Here is a 23,536-nt window from a genome sequence, read left to right on the forward strand (position 1 = left end):
ACTGTCAATTTACTTTCTACAGTAAAATGAAGACCGCAAATCTTCTACCAATCTTACTCTGGAAACCAGCCAATGAGTCTTGCATGAACTCTCAAGTAAAGAAATCACACGCTTCGATATTGCAATGAGCAAAAAATCAGCATTCGCAATTAAAAAAACACTTTAATAAAGTATGAAGTATACTACAGTACATGTTTAACAAATATATTCAAGTAAATAACAGCAATGGTAAGGTGACATAGAATCATCTGCTAAAATTAAAAGTATCCATAAATGCAAGAGTATAATAATACTTAGCGTTGAGTTCTTTTGTGAATGAATAATAAAAAAAGATAGCGAAATGAGAGATAAAAATCAGTAAAAGTTGTGTTGGCAAGTTGGGGATGGAATGATTTTGAAATGAGACATGGAGGAAGAAAGACTAAGTGTCAGTGCAAGATCTGCTAAATGAAAGAAAAAAGGGCTCAGAAGTCCAATGGTCAATGATGCTTAAGATTGAGACATCAGCTAACACTAGCAAAAGGTTTATTGGTTTGCTAAGTTACAAATTTCCTAATCTATATTTGAATATCCACTCTTCCAGATATAAAAAAAAGGAATGAAGAAATTAACCTGAGCTTTTCTATTACTATTTACCATGATCAAACACTGAATGAAATGGGCAGTACCGAGATATTGGCATCATTTGATTCTTGGACGGATGGAAATCTTATTTCATACTTAACACTTCATTTACTTTATAGTTTTCTGCTCTAATTCATAATTCCATCCGTCACAAAATAAAGCTAAGCTCTATGGGATTGAATCAGGCGGACAGAAAATGACATATCTTTGTTTGTAAAACACGTAATATGACAGGTTCATACAGAAAAGTTTTAACTTTTGATTCCAGTAAAGATAAGGGGTCAGATCTAAAATAAGTTCTAAGATATATTAAAAGTTTTCATTTTGTTCATATGGACCATAACTAAAGGAAGTTGCTTGGCATAAAAAATGGAGTTAGAAAAAGTTGATACAATGATAAACAGATTTTTTGTGGATTTTTCAACTGTTACAAAGAATATAAAATATTCTATGTATGCTCTTAATTTATTATTAAGAGCCTACACTGAGGAATATTTTAATTGTTAATTGGTTTGCCGAAAACAAAATCCGGCTGTGAGAGAACACATTTGATTTTCCACCAAGTGATCATCACACAATATTAGTAATTACTTTTAGATCCACCGAGACCTTGAATTAAATCGCTACTTTTTACAGACATTCTTATTTACAAAATCATGATAATTTAAAAACTTGCTCAGAAACGCATATTTACACTATATAACAATTTTTGAACTCATTTACACAACAATATCCGTGATGAAAATTTATCTACAAAAAATAGATGTATTAAATTTTAGCCCCTCCTGCCAAATAAAACTAAAAATAAGTTATGATATCACTGACCTAAAATTGTCAACTCCCGCACAAAAGAATATACCTCGATTGTGCTGTTTCTGGTTTTATACTGATGTTCTATTTTTTTAAATGAGAACCATTGCATGAATTTACCTGAGATTCGTAGTGATTTCTCTCTGCTCTCATGAGAGGAGACACCACAATTTTCAGACTTAGTGCAAAGGTTTTCCAAAACAAACAAAAATTCAATGTTCCTAGAAATACTAAAACAGCGCAGATAAGATATGTTCCTTTCTGCAGAGACATCAACATACAGGGTAAGATTTTGCCATTTAAAATACAAATTTTGATATGAATCTCAAAGCATGTTGCGAATTATCTTGAGACCATGGCTAAGAATTAAAAGCTGTGTTTTTAGATGGAAACAACAAAGAAAAATGTAATGGAGAATTAAGAGTAGTTTAAACAGAATTTTAGGTAAAACTACTCAGAAAAAACTAAAATCCAAAGAAAGCGTTGTTAAAAAATCAATTACAATTCCATCAATGAGTTTATTCTGAAGTACAGTATGTACCCTCTCTCTATGACGAATCGTCAATGAACCAAGCAACTTTTTGCCATAGAGAAAAACGAGCAAATGTAACTAACATGAAAAATTCAAGAGACCAGACGATTCCTTCGTTATGGACAGATTTTTGTTTCAACAGATATGATTCTATAGAGAGGGAGCACTGTATTACTCAAAACAAAAAGGCTCCAATAATTATATGCCTAAGCATTTCAACGATCAACTCTCCAGAATAAAATATGTTTACAGTGATGACATTGTGGTAAATAAATAGACGAGTGATATCTGTGCGAGTTACTAAGATAGTGGAGTAATCACAGGAACTTCAAGTGAAAATGACGATTTGGTCATTTTGGAATAAAAAAAAAACAAATACATTTAATCTCAAGGGAATGTTGAAGATTTAAGAGGCGGATAAGATTATCTTAAAAAGCATAAATATAAATTTAGAAAAGTATGAGCATTAAAAAATTTATTTCCTTAAGGACAGAGAAAAGGAAGCTATTTTATGAAAAATAAATGTTTAAATACGAAATTCATGCACTTTTAAATGGAAAATTCACATTTGGCGATAAAGTACTACTGTTTTTAGCTCATTTTAGAAACAACATGAATGTCATTAGTTTCCAAACAAGTGCTTTCATAGATGAGCCAAAGATGGTGGTTCCTCGGTACAAAATCTAGTCCCGTTACTATATTTAAAAAAAAATTAAAAAATTGAAAAAGATGAGTATTTTATACGTCCACCCTGGCATGAAATCCGAAACGATTGAAAAATGGCACAGCATATGAGCTCGCTTTTTGCGCAGTGGTGGAGGTCTGAGCCTGAATCTTTTGGTCCTTCGTCGACCGTAAGTTGCAAAACCTGTCCTCAAAATTCCACCGTAAGTCAGGAGAATAATATTCTAGGCTCAAGCTGTGTACATGTTGAACTTTTTTCAGCAGCAGCCTGATTATTGAAATTTTTTGTTTGTCGGATCGACATAGATGACATAGGTTAAAAGGCGGAGCATAATTGGTCGGCTATGTCTTATCGCTGCCTTATCGTGCCTTTGTCAGGTGGAATGATCGACATACTGTCGGAAACTTAAGAGGTGCCGTTAGCTTGTCGATCATTCCACCTGACAAAGGCACGATAAAGCAGCGTTAAGACATAGCCAACCAATCACGCTCCGCCTTTTAACCTATGTCATCTATGTCGATCCGACAAACAAAAAATTTCAATAATCGCCCCGCAGGTTTGAGTTATCTTTATCTCAACGGTGCAAATCGTTAGTCAGAAATCGAACAACAAAGTGTACATCCTTACCCAAGCAACTTGAACCTAACAAAATTTGAGCCCTGAATAAAAATTTAAATGCTTAATATTGGAAGTTATAAACTTGGATGAGAGAACTTTAAGAGTAATACCAAATCTTGGTTGAAAATTTTAACTTACAAGCTCTTGCAACCTGTCCGCAACTTTAAGATTAGAGTTTTCCGGGCAGTTATTGATAGTAATTTCAATATTCTATCGATGCTGAAAGGGCCACCAATACAAGTTCAACGATTTTTGAGTGAACAAAGAATGTGATAAAGAGAACACAAAACAACAATGGGTCACTAGACAAAAGGCGAATTTGAGCATTATGATGTCTTTTCTCATCAAAATTTCACGTAGAACATGATTTGAGCAATGGAAATTATTCAAATATCCTCCAAACCAAGATATTAACGTTTTTCAAAGCACAAATTCAAAGTTCCCGCTCATGAAAAAAACAATAATCTACTGGAATTCGCTAATGTGACAGTCCTTGCAGTATAAAAATATGACAACTTCAATATTACACTGACTGATTGTGGTAAACGCACGGGTCGTCAGACAGTATGTTGAAATTTTTCGGCCGACATGTATTAAAATCAGTATGAAGCTGAAAATCTCAATACAGAGGGAAAAGCTCATATGAGCACTTTGACTTCAATATTGGCGTTTTGGCTCAGCTAATGCTTGTTGTTTATACTTTGAACGATGCAGGGAGGGGAAGGAATGCTGCTTATTGAAGAGCCTGTCAAAAGAGTTGAGGTATGCAATTTGATTCGAGTAAACTCCTGTTTTTCTCATTGGCGGGGCATTCAAATTTTTCGTGACCGATGCTTAAATTAAAACGTTGAAATTTAGGATGGGACTTAATTTCTTTAAATTCTGTTGGACAAACTGTGCTCTACATGATATTTTGAAGAGAAATCATACATTAGAATACTGAAATTCGTATCTTGTCTAATGGTACTTTGTCAGACCAGGCTCAACTTGAGATACATAATAATGAGAATAAGTTAAACGAAAGGTAAATATTTCCTCAAAACGGGAGAATCAATACAAGCTGGAAAACTGTAAAAAGCTACATTCATATAAGATGAAAGACCATTTCTGCTTTTCTTATGATGATGACATAGGAGCAGAATGTCTGTGGAAATTGACTATAGTATAAAAAGACTAAGTAAAATGATACTAAATTTAATTATCTAATTTTTAGTGTGCAATGAGACTTGGAAAACTGGCTTCCCGACTTGGCGCTCAGAAAAAGTTTACATTATATTTGCTTGAAGTGTGCAATGAAAGACGATCATCTCCCAACAACATGCTAACAGTGCTGGTAACATAATTGAATGTTCACAGAGATTGGTTATGATTGGACGCTGTGATTCCAATGAGTATGTCTACAAAAAAAGAGACCTTACTTGACCTTTGTCAAAAGATTAAAAATTGATGTATTGGTGCCACTGCTTCACGACTTTTGTTACCACAATTTTGACACAAAAAACGCTAAGAGATCTTTTTTTGCAACAGGGAATGCTGACAAACATAATTTGTGCTCGAAAGAGAATTACTCTGCCCTGTCCAGACAACCATTACATGAAACATGATCATTGGATTACAACAAGAAGCATATTCATTTGAAGAATGACAGGCTATTTTTCTAGTTTTTGATTGCACTTAAAATCAAGAGTCGCAAGATCAAAATGCATAATACAGGTGAACAGATTGCACAGGTCTGAGCTACAATACAGAATCCTTATGAAATCTATGGTTCAAATGTTGATTTTTGCACGAAAGCAAAATGCCATCAGCATTGAAAGATGATTGTATAAAAAAGCATAAAAAACCTTCCTCTTGAGGCAGATCACAAATGGTATTTTCCATTTGTTTGAGATGAATGCTTCCGGCGCTCAGACATGATGCGTGGCAATTGACGCAACAGCCATGATTATCTTGAGCAAACCAAGAGCCAAAAAAGGAAGAAAATTGACAGCACCTGTAAATAAAAATAAAAAGGCTTAACTAATGAAGGAATTAAGTATTTAAAGCAATATTGTTGCATGAGAAAGAATGCAGCTAAATAAATGTTTTTAAATAAAGTAAATTGGCCACAATTTAGTACATATTCATCGCCAGTGATGAGAAACAGAGAACAGAGAACAGAATGAGTCTGATGTACGCAAGAGGTACAGCCTACAAGACTAGTTACAGGTATTATTACACACTTCATTTTGCCAGAAATTTATACCTATATTTTTTTGAGCATAGCTGGTCGTGAGCGGATAATTCTTCATTATTTTTCAAGAAATTAGCTCACTTGCTGATGTATGTGCATACAGTAATAGACTATTTTTGACGATTTGGAAGCATTGCAACAGACTGATATTTACAAGCAAAGAATTGTTTCAGATGTTTTTAGTAAAATTTAAATTTGCTAACACTCATGAGGTTACATGAACTTTGTTCGTTAGAACGACACTAAAACTTTTATTCTGCCATATTCAGGGCATAAAATTGTCGGATCAAAATAACTACAATTTTAAATCTTACACCCTTTTCAGGGCCATCAAAGTTACGAGAATGGTTAGCGCTTCTTTTACATCATACTTTATTACTTTGGGATGCAAGAGAGAGTTTTCTGTGTAAGTCTCAAATTCTAATTGCAAAGTACAAGTACAAGTTGTTCCAACTTTAAAAAAGCTACTAGCCAGAATTTGCTTCCTCGCGCTGATATTGCTGTTTTTTATGGGGGAGGAGGGTGGAATTCACTCTTTTTTACTAAATACACTTCCGCCATTGATGAACTTTTTGTGAAAGAATTTGCATGTAAGAGTGAAAACATGTACGAGACAACACATGCACAATTGCTGTTGAGGATAAAAATTAAAAAAAGTGGTGAAAAGGTGTTTTTGACAGCCAAGAATTTAAAACCATTGATGCCACACATAATGAACCAACTAAGCTGGAAAAAATGAGGAGTACATTAAACCACCAGGCACATTACCGAATGACCCATTTTGAAGAGTTTTTGGTTGAAAGATCATCGTGTCTTTGGAACAACTATTTTGAAACAAACTAAGACCCAAGCGTATTGACTTTTAAAGATCGAAAATAGACAAATACATCACAAACATAATTTAGAATTTGATAAGGGTGAAACAAAGAAAAATAATCTTACCTTAATTATTTGCCATTGAATGGCAAAAAACCATATTTCAAGAATTCCAGCGAGACTTCTGTAGTTCTATTTGTCCTTCTAAAGTTTTAGCTAGATTGATGACAAGCAACTGAAAATTTCACCATAAATGCGGTTAGAATTTCACAGCAGAGTAAAATACATCTAGTTAAATACCAATAAGACTTGAAAATTTAAAGACTGAGAATTTTTTTTGATGCTAAAAAGACACACATTGAAGCAGTTTCAATGGACCGATAGATGAGGTAAAGAATTGTGCACTGCAACAGATGTTTTCTTACAGAAATTCCATGCAAGACACATCAAAATCTTTCAACAGTATCTCAAGTATGAGGATTGATCTTTCTTTGTTTACACTATAAACAGTGACTTTAAATTTCCTGCTTGCAAGAGAACCACAATCAGCAAAGACCAAATGGACCACATTTAGCAATTAGAAACTACTATTTCTGGCTCATTTTAGAAACAACGTATGTGCCTTTAGTTTCCCGATGCAATTTTGTAGGTGTTAATAAATATTAGCCAGAAATCGTAATTCCTTATTGTAAAATGCAGTCCGAATAAGGCATTGAAATCAACCCATACTTCAAGCAAGTAACTAGAGCTAACTTTCCCACCTATTACCTCCCTCTTCTAATACAAGGCAGAGATGCACATTTTTCTAGGCCTCCACAACTGTTTACAACGCGCTAGATTTTTACAAAAACGTCAACACTACGTGCTGATTAAAATTTTGTTTTTTAGGTGTGTGTAAAAAACCTCTCAGCCTTTACAATTTGGTCTTACTTGCACAGTTAGGAACAATTTACACCCCTCATACAAGGTATCTTTAATTCTGTAAAAAAAATTAGTATGCAGGAAAGTTCTTCCATTGCAAAATATATCAAAAATACTTCAGCGCATGATTTGACTAGAGTAGACTCCAGTTTATCTGTGAGTGGGATGTGTGAATTAATGATGACAAAATTCGTTAATTTCTAACTTGAGAGTTGAACCTGGGAAGCTTTAATGCGTCCATTGTATTTTAGGTAAGATTATGAAGAGGAAACATATGGTTCTTAATTTTGTACCATGTCAAAAGGTCACTAAGCGAAAATGAGTATGCCCCCTACACAAATGATACTGTATTTTCCTGACAAAAAGACGAATCAACCTGAATTCTTTAAAAATAAACTTACTTGTGATAGGGCAATCCCCAAAGCCACCCCAGCAATGGTATACAGATTCCGCTCTGCCCACAGTCGAACAACTTCAATGCAGCCACTTGTCCAAACTTTTTTACTAGCCTCAGCCACCTGAAAAACAAATGCACGTAGAGGCTAAGTTACGATAGAACAACGGAATTCCTAGAAAATAGACAGCTTAAGCTAACGAAAAGCTTAGAGCCTGGACACCTATTGAAACTTATTTTCATCCAGTTACATACATTATTTTTCTATCAATTTTTATCTCATCCAAGGAAGCAATTGTAAAAGAGAATTACATCAAGATTTCGCAATTTGGAAAGGAACTTGAAAATGTTTACAATATTCGACATGAATTATGTAAAGACGTAATTTATTCATAGAAGGCTCAAACAGTCATATGAAGTTTGAGTTGATTGTGCTTAGCTGAAATCTTTCCACACGCCGATTACCTAACTTAACTAAATGGATAACTTTACCCCTCTTGCACTCCTTTCGAATCCATATTATAATGGAGTTCTTGCTCAGATGTTTCATTCAAATTACCCCATTTACCTGCGTATTGTACGCACCCCAAATTTTGTGGTCCTTTGAAAAAAAAATGGGGGCATATTATCTTGGGGCAATACCCTTGTATTGTACACACCCTCAATTGGAGAGCCAAAATTTTGAAAAACAGGTGCATACGATACGCAGGTAGATGTAAAATTTTATGCTTGATTTCACCGAAACTACGATGATATCTGAGGTTTAGTCTGGAGTCTAACATTGAGCTGAAAAAGACTTACAGACTTCAGTGATTTTCAGACTGTACATGAAGAGTTAACCCAGGAATGCAAAAACTTTCTGATCACGCAGAAGATAGTGTGGCTGTTGGAGTGCTTGCATAAAAAATGGGAGGGCTATGAAAATTGGAAAGGTCAGCTTGCAGTAGTGTTGAAATGGCAACTGTTTGTAAAAATGCAGTAAAATGAGAGTGTTTAATAAAGAATCAAAGTGAAATTTGCGAGTTTGATGAAAAATCGCTGCAATGGACAACTAGACAAGGTACGAACTTCAGCATTCTGATACATGTTTCTTAGCAAGGATTTCACGTAGAACATGATTCGCGCAACGGAAATCACTGAAACCAACTCCTAACGGAGATATTAACATTTTTCTTTCACATTGGTTGCGAGGAAATTGAACTACCCGCTCACAAGAAACTCAAAGCTCTACGTGAGTCAAATCGCACACTACGACGGTTTCAGCAAGTTTCTCAGTCGAGCAATGTTCATGTCTCACCATGTATTGTTCGCAAATGAGCAATTTGCTATACCTAGCTGAGCCAAAGCGTCACGATTGAGGTTGCCAGATGCTTACATGGTAGATACTGTCATGATAACGTTTAGCGCGCGATGTGAATCACGTAGAGCATTGAGTTTTCTTGAGCGGGTGGTTTGAATTCACGCATCAAAAATCATTAAATACCTTCGTAAGGAGTTAATCTCGGTAAATTTTGTTGTGTGCATCGTGTTTTACGTGAAATTTTGGTTAAGAAACATGTATCAGAATGCTGAAATTTGTACCTTATCTAGTGGTCCATTGGAGAGTTTTAGACAAAAATAAGGTCATAACTTTGAAAATTTTTGTGAAAAATAGGTTTATCCACTGGGAAGGCCAGGTCAAAAATAAGAAAACCAAGAACTTTCTGCAGTCCTTGGCTAACCTTCAGTATTTATCTCTTTGCTTCTTACAGCAAAAAGGCTTAAAAAATATAATAAGTACATTGAAAATGATAATTTCTCGTTTTCAAACTTTAGAAAACGTAATAATACTCACGGTGAGCTCCTGCGCTTTGTACCCACACATGATGTTGATTAGGTTACCCTGAAAATGGTGAAAGAGAATATTGATGAGGAGAGAAATGACATACATATTAATGATAATAAAAATACACTGTACAATCTGCAAAATTAATGTTTTTTCATTACATAAAGTGAGAAACGAGCAAAAAATCGAACCAAGACCAATCAGTCCACACTTTGCGTATCTTTATGGACCCCTGGAGCAAGGCTGCTCATATAAGAAATGCACTGCATTTTAAATTCTTCCTCCTAATGCGCAACAGGGCCACAAAACTCGTCCGCAGGCATGACTGCAACATGTGTGGATTGGCCTTGAATTAAACTGAATTACGATACATTTGTAAGAGGTACTTCACAAATTCATTCATTGCTATCCTATTAATGAAACACCCGAAATTTTGTTGGAACCAAATCTTGGGTGTAAATTTGACGACTACCCAAGGATACACAATGATAACGATGTTTCTATCCAACACTAAATAGACTAAAGAGGGACGTAGAAGGATGTAGGATGTGCTGGGTCGACACTATTTAAGGAGAAACAAAGTCAAAAGAAGTAAACAAAATGAATTGAAACTTCGAATGGAATCCTAATCTTAATGATTAAAAGAAAACTATAAACAATAACTTACGGTGATTGTGGAAGTGTTGATACAACATGAAAATGGGACACCACAGCGTTCAGAAACACTAGGAGAGCTGCAGTTGAAGTAATCATTATTCGACCAGTCTGTGTAACCGTCAGAGCTGAGACCACAACACTGAAACTGAAGCAAGAAGTAACATTTATAAAAACTGGTTGCGAGTATTCTTACCAAAATGATATGGGTGTATCAATTCAGGGTCCACGATGAATACCTAAGATCTTTTTGGAGAGTGAATTATAGTAATACATCAAAAGTTCATGTCTGACTGAAAGTTCTGAAACTTAATGTTTGGTCTTTCATTAGTTTCGGTTCAAGAAATATTTTCTATCCTCCATTAGAGCATGTAGTAGCTTAGTATTAGAATCATTTTTTAAAATTAATTTTTAATTAATCATCTTGGAGAAAAGTGCATTCAAAAGGGATACAAACATGAGAAAGCTGAAAATGGAGTTCGAATTCTATTCTTTCAAACGTTATTAATAATGTAAACGTTAACGTGCAGGAAGACAGCCTTTAAAAGAAGTGGAAATTTTGCAATTTTGAATCTAGATAATTCTTGTCTATCTCGACTTCTAAGACGCATCGCTTTTCGGCACTTGGGTCTTATCGTGAATTAACAATTCAATTGAGCCTCGTCCTAAGTTTTTGGATATTGCTTTCTCTTTCTCAGGTCGAGTCAATCGTCATTTTCCTTGCTCTTAAAATCACTTCTGGGGTCATTCCATATAGAACCTACCAGCCATGCAACCGCCCGACTCGGATTTTGATGATAAATTGTTTTCTTGATCAGACCACCAAATAATGAACTTCTGCAAAATATTAGGTCTCAAATCGAAAAACTCACTGAGATATGAATTTTGGAAGTTTTAAGAATTTTCAAGAAAGAGACGTTTCGAACTTCCGAGAAAGAGAGGGTCATTTTCCCCAAAAAAATTCACCCCGGCCCATTTTTCGTCGGATTGAAGTGAAAATTTGACACAATGTCCATGAAAGTATGTAAATTTGAGAATAAAATGCATAAAATGTTCGACTTCACTCATTGATGTGCTGCGGTTGATAGTTCGTTGTGATTTTGTCTGATTTTAGCGACAAAACCTTCCCCTCTTCAAATGCTCATAACTTTTGAGCTGCAAGTTATTTTTTGCTCCAATTTTTTTTAAAATGCTCCTAAGATTATTAGAAAGACGCCTAAAGAACAATTCTGATGGCGTTTTGGGCTTTAGTATCTTTTTTTTTCACTTTTGTCCGAAAAAGGCCTAAAAAACTGGAAATAACACCAAAATTGTTCCGATAATCGACCATTACCCTGAAAAGTCAACTCAAAAATCGCTCAATTTTTGCCTGAATGGTCCTTACTGTGTGTACAATATGTTTGAAAAATAAAATCAATGGTATTTTGGGTTCATATATCTTTAACTTCGAGTTTTTTTCCGAAAAAAGGCCAGCAAAACTGAAAAACACTGAAATTACACCAATTATCGGCTCTAACGTTGGAGTAGCAACTCAAAAATTGCTCACATTTATACTGAATGGTTCTCACTGCATGTGAAATGCGTCTGGGGAATAAAAGTGATGGTATGTTGGGTTTCCATAACCCTTTTCCCAACATTTTTACTCAAGAGAGGCTCGCTCAACTGAAAAAAGCGCTAGGAAAATCTCATTAACCGACCATTACATTGAAAAAACAATTGATTGGGGGCCCAGATTTTTCACCAAAGGACTCTTGTTGTATGGAAAGCACACTAACTTGAGGAGTGAATATAGCAAGGGATTCACTCTTAAAGGGAGGGAAAAAATATGTACAAAAATCATGTATTTAGATATTTTGCGATAAAAAAATAGAATGTTATCAATTAAGTAACTGTAAGGTTTGCCCTTGATTTACTCAATTCAGAACTTAGTTGCTTTTTCAACTCGAAGCATTAAATTTACTCCAAAAAACTTTTTAATTCACGGACGTGGATGGATACATAAATGAAATCTCAAAGTTGTTTTCTTCCTCTGATTTGGATAGAACAAGCCCAAAGAACCAATGCCTATCACGCGCACACGCAACAACGAATTTGTTGAGATTTCTAGCATAACTTTAACTTACTCTGGGTTAGAGTAATTATTCAGGGCAATCAAGATCGTGATCTATATCAGCAACAGTCTAATTTATAGATCTGAAAATTCAAAAGTTTTTTGAAGTAAATTTAATGCTTTGAGTTGAAAAAGCAACTAAGTTCTGAATTGAGTGAATCAAGGGCAAACCTTACAGTTAGGTACTTCATTGATAACATTCTATTTTTTTAACGCAAAATATCCAAATACATGATTTTTGTACATATTTTTTCCCACCCTTTAAGAGTGAAACCCTTGCTTGAGATGTTGAGGAAATAAATAGGTAACTCAATTTTTCAAAACTATAATTACAATACTTCAACTCTAGTCAGCATGAATAACCTCCCTCAATTTTTAACAATTTAATGTTCTGATAATTCCTATCAGAACTTTTTATCTTTTCCATTAATTTTTATTTCAGAATACATTTGAAAGTTATTAACCTCATTATGATGCCATCCAGGAGTCAGTAAATCACATTTAATGTGAATAGGGATGCTGTCAACACCTTCTCATCTTTTTGCCTTACATTTTCGAATATTTCTTATCAATTTTAGAACACTCATTAGTGATGGCTGGATTTCGTCCACTTTTGTCTTCTTCACCCCTATCTCCCAGCCATCACCAAGAATCACCCATAAATTTAATTACTAAACTTGCAGCTGATAACTACATAGATTATAGCCAGCCAATCTTGTGTAGGCTTGTTGTTTCACCACCCGTGACCTCAGCAAGTCTATATAAGCATGCGCTGCCCTAAAACCTAGGTCTGTCTGTCTTTTCTCATCTCTTAGACCCCAGGTTCTTTACCATCTAGACCCGTACAAGTACGCTTGTGCCCACTCTCGCCTTCTAGCACATTTTCTGAGTGACTATTTTCTTTACTGTTTAATTCTTGTGATTCTGTGCTATCTCTTTTGACTCAGTACAACTCTAAATTTCATCTCCAAAAATTCAGTGTCTATAATTCTCAATCCATTCTAGTAGTTTGTTGATTCTACCTTTTATTGAAAATCAACTGGTGCCGAACGGTCTCACAAACTTTCAACCCGAATTTGAGTCTATCACCCGTGACATACTCATATTCCATAACAGATGCCTATCAGTTAAGAGATGCCTATCAGAGATGCTATCATTAGAGATACCTGCAGTTTTATTTCCTTACTTTAAAGCCGATCGTAAAGATTGGAGTGAAGGAGAAAACTACTATAACCAAGAATACACCATATTCACTCCTCAAGTTAGTGTGCTTCCCATACAACAAGAGTCCTTTGGTGAAAAATCTGGGCCCCCAATCAATTGTTTTTTCAATGTAATGGTCGGTTAATGAGATTTTCCTAGCGCTTTTTTCAGTTGAGCGAGCCTCTCTTGAGTAAAAATGTTGGGAAAAGGGTTATGGAAACCCAACATACCATCACTTTTATTCCCCAGACGCATTTCACATGCAGTGAGAACCATTCAGTATAAATGTGAGCAATTTTTGAGTTGCTACTCCAACGTTAGAGCCGATAATTGGTGTAATTTCAGTGTTTTTCAGTTTTGCTGGCCTTTTTTTCGGAAAAAACTCGAAGTTAAAGATATATGAACCCAAAATACCATTGATTTTATTTTTCAAACATATTGTACACACAGTAAGGACCATTCAGGCAAAAATTGAGCGATTTTTGAGTTGACTTTTCAGGGTAATGGTCGATTATCGGAACAATTTTGGTGTTATTTCCAGTTTTTTAGGCCTTTTTCGGACAAAAGTGAAAAAAAAAGATACTAAAGCCCAAAACGCCATCAGAATTGTTCTTTAGGCGTCTTTCTAATAATTTTAGGAGCATTTTAAAAAAAATTGGAGCAAAAAATAACTTGCAGCTCAAAAGTTATGAGCATTTGAAGAGGGGAAGGTTTTGTCGCTAAAATCAGACAAAATCACAACGAACTATCAACCGCAGCACATCAATGAGTGAAGTCGAACATTTTATGCATTTTATCCTCAAATTTACATACTTTCATGGACATTGTGTCAAATTTTCATTTCAATCCGACGAAAAATGGGCCCGGGGTGAATTTTTTTGGGGACAATGACCCTCTCTTTCTCGGAAGTTCGAAACGTCTCTTTCTTGAAAATTCTTAAAACTTCCAAAATTCATATCTCAGTGAGTTTTTCGATTTGAGACCTAATATTTCGCAGAAGTTCATTATTTGGTGGTCTGATCAAGAAAAAAATTTATCATCAAAATCCGAGTCGGGCGGTTGCATGGCTGGTAGGTTCTAAATGGAATGACCCGGTTGCTTACAACCTCAGTGTATCTTATTTTTACATCCCATGAGTGTGGAGATTTACCGTTAAAATTAAACCCGCAAAACAATTGAAAAACTTGCAAAATAAGTGGAAGGCATACATAAAAAAATATGCGCAAATAGTTTTTTAAAGATTTGGATTCTTTCACTTGAAGTCTTTGAAATGCCAGCTTGCACATGGTTATTCAAAGACTTTGATGGGATTTCACATGTTTAAAAATTAAGATAACAAGCTATTACTTAAAAGCCAATCTTGGATTTAGGCTTCCCTAAGTGTTTATTCAATGACAGTAAACTATGCAATGAATAAAAATGTAATGTGCTATAAAGATACAAATACATATTAAAGAGTATTTCCTTACTTCCATTTGAACAAAGTCAATCAAATTCTGGAGGTCAGGATCTTCACGATATGACTGGATGATTTTGTCTGTGAACGATTCTTCGAAAGTCGACTGCATTGTGTGCGGGAAGACAAAGCCCATTATTGCTATGACCATCTCAAGTAGGAAGAAAATGAGAAGACACAGAGAGTACTGAAAGCAGAAAATGAATTACCTTAAAATAACAATGAAAGAGCATTTCTGAGTCGACGATTTTTAGAGCTTTGAATAATATGGACATACTTCATAATATCATTGGAGCAGCAGGTACACCTGCGAGTTGCAAGCACTTGCTGAAAGTGAAACACCAATCGGAAACCAGGATTTCGATTGCTCAATGTCAAGCGATCAAAATCCTCCTTACCAATTGGTGTTTCACTTTCAACAAGCGCTTGTAACTCGCAGATGTATCTGACCTTCAGAATGACCAGGACTGAATAAAAATATCCTTCTTAAAAGTAAATGCTCTTTTTAATATGATTTTTTCCCTACTTTTGTTGTGAATCATGATCTTTTCAAATTCCTGAAATGTACAATCGAGAGGCTGGGAGGACAAGGCGCGTAGCTTAAGTTTTAGAAAAAATTGAGATGTTAATGATTTCAAGTAAAACTAGTCTAAATGCATATTCTGAGAAAAATTTTCTCCCAAGTTCCAATTTTTAAGCATCCAAAAGTCAGTTGGAACTTTCTTTCCGCCATAAGGATCCATGTTATTTCGAAACTCCTAACATTTATTTCTCAAAATAGCCAAAACTGCGTGTTTGCAAAGAAAAAGTAGGTATAATTTTTACGGAAATGGCACTGGGAGGATTTTGGTCAATCAAAGGATTTGTTACAATTGGAAACAGCAGTTTGCTTTCGTTTTTTTTAAGTTATTGTCTTATCATTTCTTCATAGAAACTGGCTACATCGGTATTCTTCTATGTAATTTACTTACTACTGCCCCGCAAGCTGAACTCTTGGCAAGTACAGAAGCAGTTTGTTTTCTTTTATTTTTTTCTAAACTTTGGATAAAAAGATTAAAAATAAATCAACTATTGCTTGTTACGGTAGATAATCTTACAAATTTCAGCAGGCAAGTGTTTTCTCGTAGGGCTCCGACACAACCAGCAAAACTAACAATGAAGACAACTGCGCCTGTGATGACAAGCACTAGTGAAATGTTCAGTATGACATCATAAACTGTTTCGACTTTGACTAAGCCTGTGGATTCCCACTTATCAAGGAAGGCATAGAGCCCAATTCCAATTAGGAGGCCACCAAACAACTGAAACAAAATTAGGATAAATTTAGTTACCATGATTCTATAGAACGATTTAGGAGAACCTAAAGTAAGTTGTTGATTGGACAAGGTTGCATAAAAAATCTCCACTTCCCCAAATACTATTGTAATGGAGAGTAAGAACTCATGAGGTGAAATAAGAGAGTATCTGCACAGCGCAAATAAGAGACTCAAGGTCACTCTTTAATTTTGGGAGATCACAATTATTTAGCGATACCAAGAGCTTCCGATTAAAAAATATGTGTAAATAATTCTTAAAGATTCGAAGATGAGGATGAAGTTGGATTGACTGACATTTCTTGCAAGAAAATTTTGAGAGTGATCAATTCGACCCAAGTTACTCGTTTATAATTAAAAAGGTAAGTTCACAGTAACACAGTCATATTAGAGTGATCTTACACGATTACACAAGGCAGCGAACCTCACTAGACACTTCTAAACATATTAATTGACTCATTAAAAATTTTTGGCTAGCTCTCGATAGATTCAAGAATCATACACACAGAGGTGATTGATGGTCAAGTTTGTGCATCAAAATAGACAACTCTCAGATTAGTAGTCCTCAATGCATCACCTTGACAACACATATTGTAGGTACTCACTCCTAACAAAAAGAGTTCAAACAACCAGCAAGAAAAACTCCTTGTTCTAGGGGCTATCCTTTCACTGTACTGCTCCTTATGAATCATATCAAGCCATAGAGAAAAAAAAGGAGGTGTTTGCATTTCGGGCATCTTGGAATTTTTTGATGACTTGATGACGTAGGTGGGTACAGCTGGGTACAGCGACGTCCCCTTCACGCTGTACCCACCTACGTCATCAAGTCATCAAAAAATTCCAAGATGCCCGAAATGCAAACACCTCCTTTTTTTTCTCTATAATATCAAGCAGTCAGATGATCCTTTTGCTGCTGTCACATGTACAGTCAACGAGACTTTCAGGAAAAATGAACAGTCACCTGTGGTCCACTGCTTAATTTTGCTTTCTGTAAATGTGACAGCAGCAATTACTATAATTGATCTGATCTGAGAACAATTTGAAATGAAAAGAGACTAAATTGTCACAGAGAAACATCTCTAAGGTTAGGCGGGTATCAAAACATTCTTACTGACTGAGGGGGGAAATCACTTAAGCATTAGGCAAAATTGGAAAATTTGGATTGAAAAAAAGAGTGTTCTGATTAATGACAGTCAGATACACCGAATACACACCCAAAATATGAAGTTCAGGAGAAATATCATGTACTTGACACACGGACTGATGTACGTAAAATTGTTGGGAGCACGTCTTCTGCTATGCATCATTCTGGATCGACCTGCTGAGTTCTGGAGGATTATGAGGAAAGTGAGTATTGAATGGTCACCAAAAAATCTACTGACCACGCGATGAAAGCATGAAATATCAAACTACATATGACTTCGAAGAACAGGAGATGAAAGCTACATCCAATCACCAGATTGGAAGGTGATTGAGGAATTCTCGATCACAATGAAGATTAATACTAGATTACACTTCTTCATAAAATTAAGTAGACTTGTTTCGAGATAGTTAGAGAGAGCTAAACTCTCAGGAAATAAGTAGAATTTAGAAACTGGCAAAAATAATCTGGGCAAATTCTTATGAAACTAGTCAGACATTGTCAAAACAAGGATGACTGTAAACATGGGAGCAATGGCCGAGAACTAGTAACGCTATCTAACAGCCAATACTAGAAGTTTTCCTTCGTTGCCGTTTAACCGCGCTCAACGCTGATTGGCCGTTGCATTCCATACTCCATCACCCGCCGAAATTCAAACTTACGGGTTGTCATGCAGGTTGCCGACAGAGAAAGCGACATGCACCTAAAAATTATTTTGATAATATATCTTTTGAACTTTACCAATGCATACCTCATTCGTCATTTCTGATGGCTGAATGTTAAGTTTTCTCCGTCGACCAAGGTCTCTTTTCCTCTTGACAGTCATAATTTAATGACGGCTAAATTCGAAAAACGCATATCTCAGATTGCGACAGCCCTGCTGATTGTGAGACTGTAAATTTTCATCACTAAAAGAAAATCAAGTAAAGAAATCGAGGAAATTGCAAGCATCTATTTTAATTGTGGTTTTCCTTCCGGACCTTAAAAAATTATCAGAGGTTTTCTAAACGTTACGATTGAGACACGCCTTCTTCGCCATTGATGCATGAAAATTGTGAAAATTCAAAACCTCGATGCATCGATGGTGAAAGTGCAGATGCGCATTTCGATTTTTGACAGTTTTTAGTTAAGGCCCAGATACACACGGCGATTAATCGCCTCGAGTGAAAGACGAAAGCCAATGGAGAGCCTCGATCCATTGACGTCGATATATCGACATCAAGGCTCTCCATTGGCTTTCGTCTTTCACTCGCGGCGATCAATCGCCGAGCGTGTCTAGGCCTTAAAATTTTGCATGTTTTTCCTCAGCGTAAGAGGCGCAAATGCCTTCCATTCATTCAATTGTCTCTAAAATTTCGTCCTGTAGAAACTGTTGCCCGAACATGATGACATTTTTAGAGCTTTTGGGTTGTATTCGCAAGCACAGTGCAACACAATGGACCACTAGACAAGGTACGAATATAAATAATCTGATACTAGTTTCTTAACCAGAATTTCACGTCGAACACGATTCATACAACGGAAATTACTGAAACCAGCTCCTAACAAAGATATTAACGTTTTTATTTCACATTGGTTACGAAGAATTTGAACTGCCCGCTCACAAACTTAAATTCTCCATGATTTTTCGCATTCGCTAGCAGAAGATTTGGTTCAAAATTTAAAGTCGTAAATTTGAATTGTTTCTCATATGGAAAAGATGAATTAAGGACGGAAATTTTGAAACACCGCAATGGAGATACGTGGTTCCGCACTTCAGTCGGTGCGATACGGATATCCATCAAGTTTAAAAAAATGCATCAAGTCCCCGTCACCGCCGACCAACGCGTTTGTCGGTCGAATCAACTACAGGTATTATGCGTAGGTCAAAACGCCTTCAATTTTTTGAACGCAATACGGACATCCGTCGAGGTTGTATAGTTGTATCAAGGCGCCGTAGCAAACGCGTCCCATTGTTTATCGTTACAGACGAATATAAGTTGAGAGAGGCCAGTCATAATGCCTTCAATTTTATACATACACATTTTTGGGCAGAATGAGAGACGAAGGTTTCTCCTTTTGCGACGTTGCAGACTTCCTTAGAAATTTTATTTTTCTTTCGAGAAGCTGGTCAACATAAAACTTAAATTCTCCATGATTTTTCGCATTCGCTAGCAGAAGATTTGGTTCAAAATTTAAAGTCGTAAATTTGGATTGTTTCTCATGGAAGAGATGGATTAAGGACGGAAATTTGGAAACACCGCATTGGAGATACGTGTCCTCGCACTTCAGTCGGTGCGATACGGACATCCATCAAGTTTAAAAAAATGCATCAAGTCCCCGTCACCGCCGACCAACGCGTTTGTCGATCGAATCAACTACAGGTATTGTGCGTAGGAGGGATCGGTATAAAACAGCGCGTTGAATGCCGATAAACCAGCATTTTTCGCCAAAATCGGCCTTCAGACCCATGTTTAGGTCATTCAAAGGCAACGAGAGAAGGAGGACAAATCAACCTATTCTCAAAGCTTCAATACTTGTACAAAATACGTCGTTTCACGATTGAAAAATTTAACTACAATTTTTGCCGATGTATGTAGGAATATGACTGTGCAATACTACCACACCTAGAGGAAGAACACCGCATGAGTCTTCAGACGTTGCTAAATTTCCTCTGACAAATTATGAAAAGAAATCTGTGATTATCTTCCACCAATTATTCAGAGAAGTATATTCATGCAATCAGATCTAAATTATCCGAAAATTTAAAAGAAAAATATTCATAATTCTCCTTTAAAATAGACATTGAAACTTCGGCGAGAAGCTCGAATGTTTATACTGCGTTTTTCCATAGCACGGCAGAATACTGCCGTGTGAACATTCGAGAGTTGCCAAATTTCCTTCGATAAAATGTTCATTTTTGAGGAGAGTTATGAATATTTTTTCTTAAAATTTTCAGAAGTTTTAGATCAAACTGCAAACAAAATTATCTGAGAAATTGGAAGAAAAATATTAACAACTAGTGTTTTTTTAAAATGAAATTTGGCAACGCCTGAAGGTTCATACGGCGTTTTTCCTATAAGCACGGCAGAAGAGCTGCCCGAATCATGCTGATTTCACATGTAATCAGATGAAAACTCTGCCACATGTTCAGTTAAAAACTTGAGGCGTTTCGCTATGTTGAAATGTAGCTCCGTACTTATGTCCAGGCGACATTGGCGGATCCAGCAAATTGGCAACATCGTCTTTCCTCCATTTAAACCTATGGAAATGTATCGATTCTTGGGGGGGGGGGGGGGCATGTGCTTCGACAAGAATCGATTTTTTAGCATAGGTTTAAATGGAGGGAATCCGGGGTTGCCAAATTGCTGCTCCTGGCGACCAAGAATCCAGTTGTCTGTAGTTCCGTGCACGGGCTCAGTGCTACGTAATCTCGAGGTATTTTTCTCATGCTTACACATTTTTGATGCGCAACCAAATCCTCAACGAATATTACGAAACATTCGTGGAGAGACTACGATAATCTTCCTCCATTTGATATGCATCGAAACATATCGAGCCGCCACATGAGAAGAGAGAGATCAGAAATGGGCTTTAGAGCTTGTTCTGAATAATTGGATTAAGATTGTTTCCTTCTTGTTTTATGCTTATTCACACCTTTGTCACTCATGTCAGCTTACCAGGGAATTAAGTCACAATATTCGTGTGCGTTTATGCGTCTCCCGCTATCATCCCAATATAAGTTTATAAAAGTCAGCAACTGCTTACTTCTTCTTCATCATATTTCGGACGATGGAACGTAACCCAATTCCAACGTTGCAAAATTATTCAAACCATTCAATTTCTTACAAGAATTTTCCAAAAATGTAGCCTGCATGCATGAAATTAAATAATTTGTATTATATTAATCTGACATACCGATACATTTTGGCAAACGCCATCATCAAACGCACATACTACATTTAACAAAACACAGTAATAAAAAACCAAAATTATGTATATAGGTTGAGAAAGAGACGAGATGTGAGAAGGAAACGACAATTAAAAAGGATAAAAATTTAAAGCAATTAAAAGTTTGTGATTTCACGCATCTAGACTAATTTTTTTAAAATAATGCAGAAATTCAAGAAAAATAACTTTCCCTCCACTGTGAAAGTAAACTTCGTGCTGCAGCATTTAAACGTCACCTTGGCTTACATCAATGGGCATCGTACTTTTCTACTCCTGCGTCAAAGTCCCCTTGTGATAGACTCGGAACGGTGCGGTGCTGTGTAACACAATGGTTACAAACCGTAGACCCTACACTGCCGTGCTATAGAGAAACGCCGTATGAACCTTCAAGCGTCGCCACATTTCCTTTGATAAAACACGAATTTCCTAGTAGAAGTATGAATATTTTTCTTCCAATTTTTCAAATAATTTTGTTCCCAATTTAACCTAAAGCTCCAGAAAATCTCAAGGAAAAATGTTCATAACTTTCCTCAAAAATAAACCTTATATCGAAGGAAATTTGGCAACTCTCGGATGTTCATACGGCGTTCTTCTTTTGCACGGCAGTATACCACACAGACTTATGACATCACCTTGGCCTATCATACATGACGAGTAGAAATTCAAAACCTGGCGAGCGTCATCAGGTTATTGCTAAAATATGCATGTTGCTCCTCAGCGTAAAGTGTCCCGTTTTCATTGGATTTCCATCAGGAAATTTTCTCTAAATTTGGTCTATTAGAAACTGATGCCCCATTATAGGCACCTGATGGCAGTTACCAGGTATTTAATTTCTGCTCTCCGTGTAAAAAAGAAAATTCACACTTCTTCAGCTTCGTGTTGCTCTCACCTGAAAATTTCAGTTTCGTATGGTTCAATAAAAAGATTCTCAGGTTTTGACGTCAGCCAGAAGCTATACTGCCGTGCTAAGGAAGAACGCCGTATAAACCCTCAGGCGTTGCCAAATTTCCTCCGCGATATCACGAATTTTTGGGAAAATGTTTAAATATTTTTCTCCCAAATTTTCAGATAATTTTGTTCGCAATTTCACCTAAAGTTCCTGAAAATGTCAAGGAAAAATATTCATAACTTTCTTCTTTACCTAACGTTTTATCGGAGGACATTTGGCACCTCTCGAATATTCATACGGCGTTTTTCCTCAGCACGGCAGTATAAAGCACAAATCGTAAAATGAACGGGGAAACAATTTTTGAAAAGCTCGTTTCCACACCACCTTAGGATAGTCCGATCAGGTAAATGATACGGTACTGCTCCTGGAGGTAGAGCTTTAGGCGCGCTTTTTTTAACGTGGTGTCGCCATGAGCCCTAATCCACGGGGGGGGGGGGGGGGAGGAAAAAAATAAAGTACTTACCAATGCTGACGCAGCTCCACGCTTCCTCTGCTCCATGCCATTTTTGATTCTGCTAAAAAGCAGCTCTGCTCGGAAGACGGAAGTAGTGCCCGCTAAAACTGCTTCACGATTATAACCCTTATTTACAAATGAGGAGAAATTAAACGGTATCTTACCTTCGGTTGCGGAAACGGCAGCTGCACCTGAAACAGAAAGAAAAAAAAAAAAAAAAAAAAAAAAAAAAAAAAAAAAAAAAAAAATTCGACGATCCCGGTACGATGATCCTGGTACGATGATCCTGGTACGATGATCCCGGTACGACGATCCCGTTACGATGACGGCCTCCCCCAACCCCGGCTTCAGGCCCCTCCGGCCCCCAGGTTCCTTTCCCACCTCCTCCCTTTTTTTTTTTTTTTTTTTTTTTTCCACTCGTGGCTTGCTGAGATCCTCCGGGGCGTAACGCCCCGGAGCCGCCGTCGCCGGCAGGGGCGCCCGCCGGGACCCCATAAGGGCCCGCTGGGCGCCCCCACCCCCGACCCCCCGCGAGGGGGGAAAAAGCCCCCCCTTGCGGGGGGGCAAAGACCCCCCTCGCGGGGGGTCGGGGGCAGGGACGCCCAACGGACCCACGGGGTCCCGGCGGGCGCCCCTGCCGGCGACGGCGGACCCCGGGACGTAACGCCCCGGAGGATCTCAGCAAGCCAGTCGCGGAAAAAAAAAAAAAAAAAAAAAAAAAATCCTACTCCTCCCCCCGTGATTCTACTCCGCGGCCCCTCCCTCCTTGGAAACCCTACTCCGCGATCCTACTTAAACCCCACGGACATCCCCCCCTCTCCCCGGGAACCCCCCTTAGGAAACCCTACCCCGCGATGCCGCACCCAAC

General features: G+C 36.9%; 1 protein-coding gene across 1 annotated transcript; it reads right to left on the bottom strand.

Moving 5' to 3' along the window:
* Nucleotides 1-142: 142 nt before the first annotated feature.
* On the bottom strand, nucleotides 143-17,867 carry LOC109033266 (tetraspanin-33). The gene is made up of 8 exons (XM_019045809.2): nucleotides 17,409-17,867; nucleotides 15,979-16,182; nucleotides 14,895-15,068; nucleotides 10,126-10,260; nucleotides 9,468-9,515; nucleotides 7,641-7,757; nucleotides 6,445-6,553; nucleotides 143-5,262 (listed from the first exon to the last, which is right to left on the bottom strand). Exons 1-7 carry the CDS (start codon nucleotides 17,499-17,501, stop codon nucleotides 6,482-6,484), a joined length of 843 nt encoding a protein of 280 aa, XP_018901354.1. The 5' UTR covers nucleotides 17,502-17,867; the 3' UTR covers nucleotides 143-5,262; nucleotides 6,445-6,481.
* Nucleotides 17,868-23,536: the final 5,669 nt, after the last annotated feature.

Source organism: Bemisia tabaci, chromosome 9, assembly GCF_918797505.1.
Source record: "Bemisia tabaci chromosome 9, PGI_BMITA_v3".
NCBI lineage: Eukaryota > Metazoa > Arthropoda > Insecta > Hemiptera > Aleyrodidae > Bemisia > Bemisia tabaci.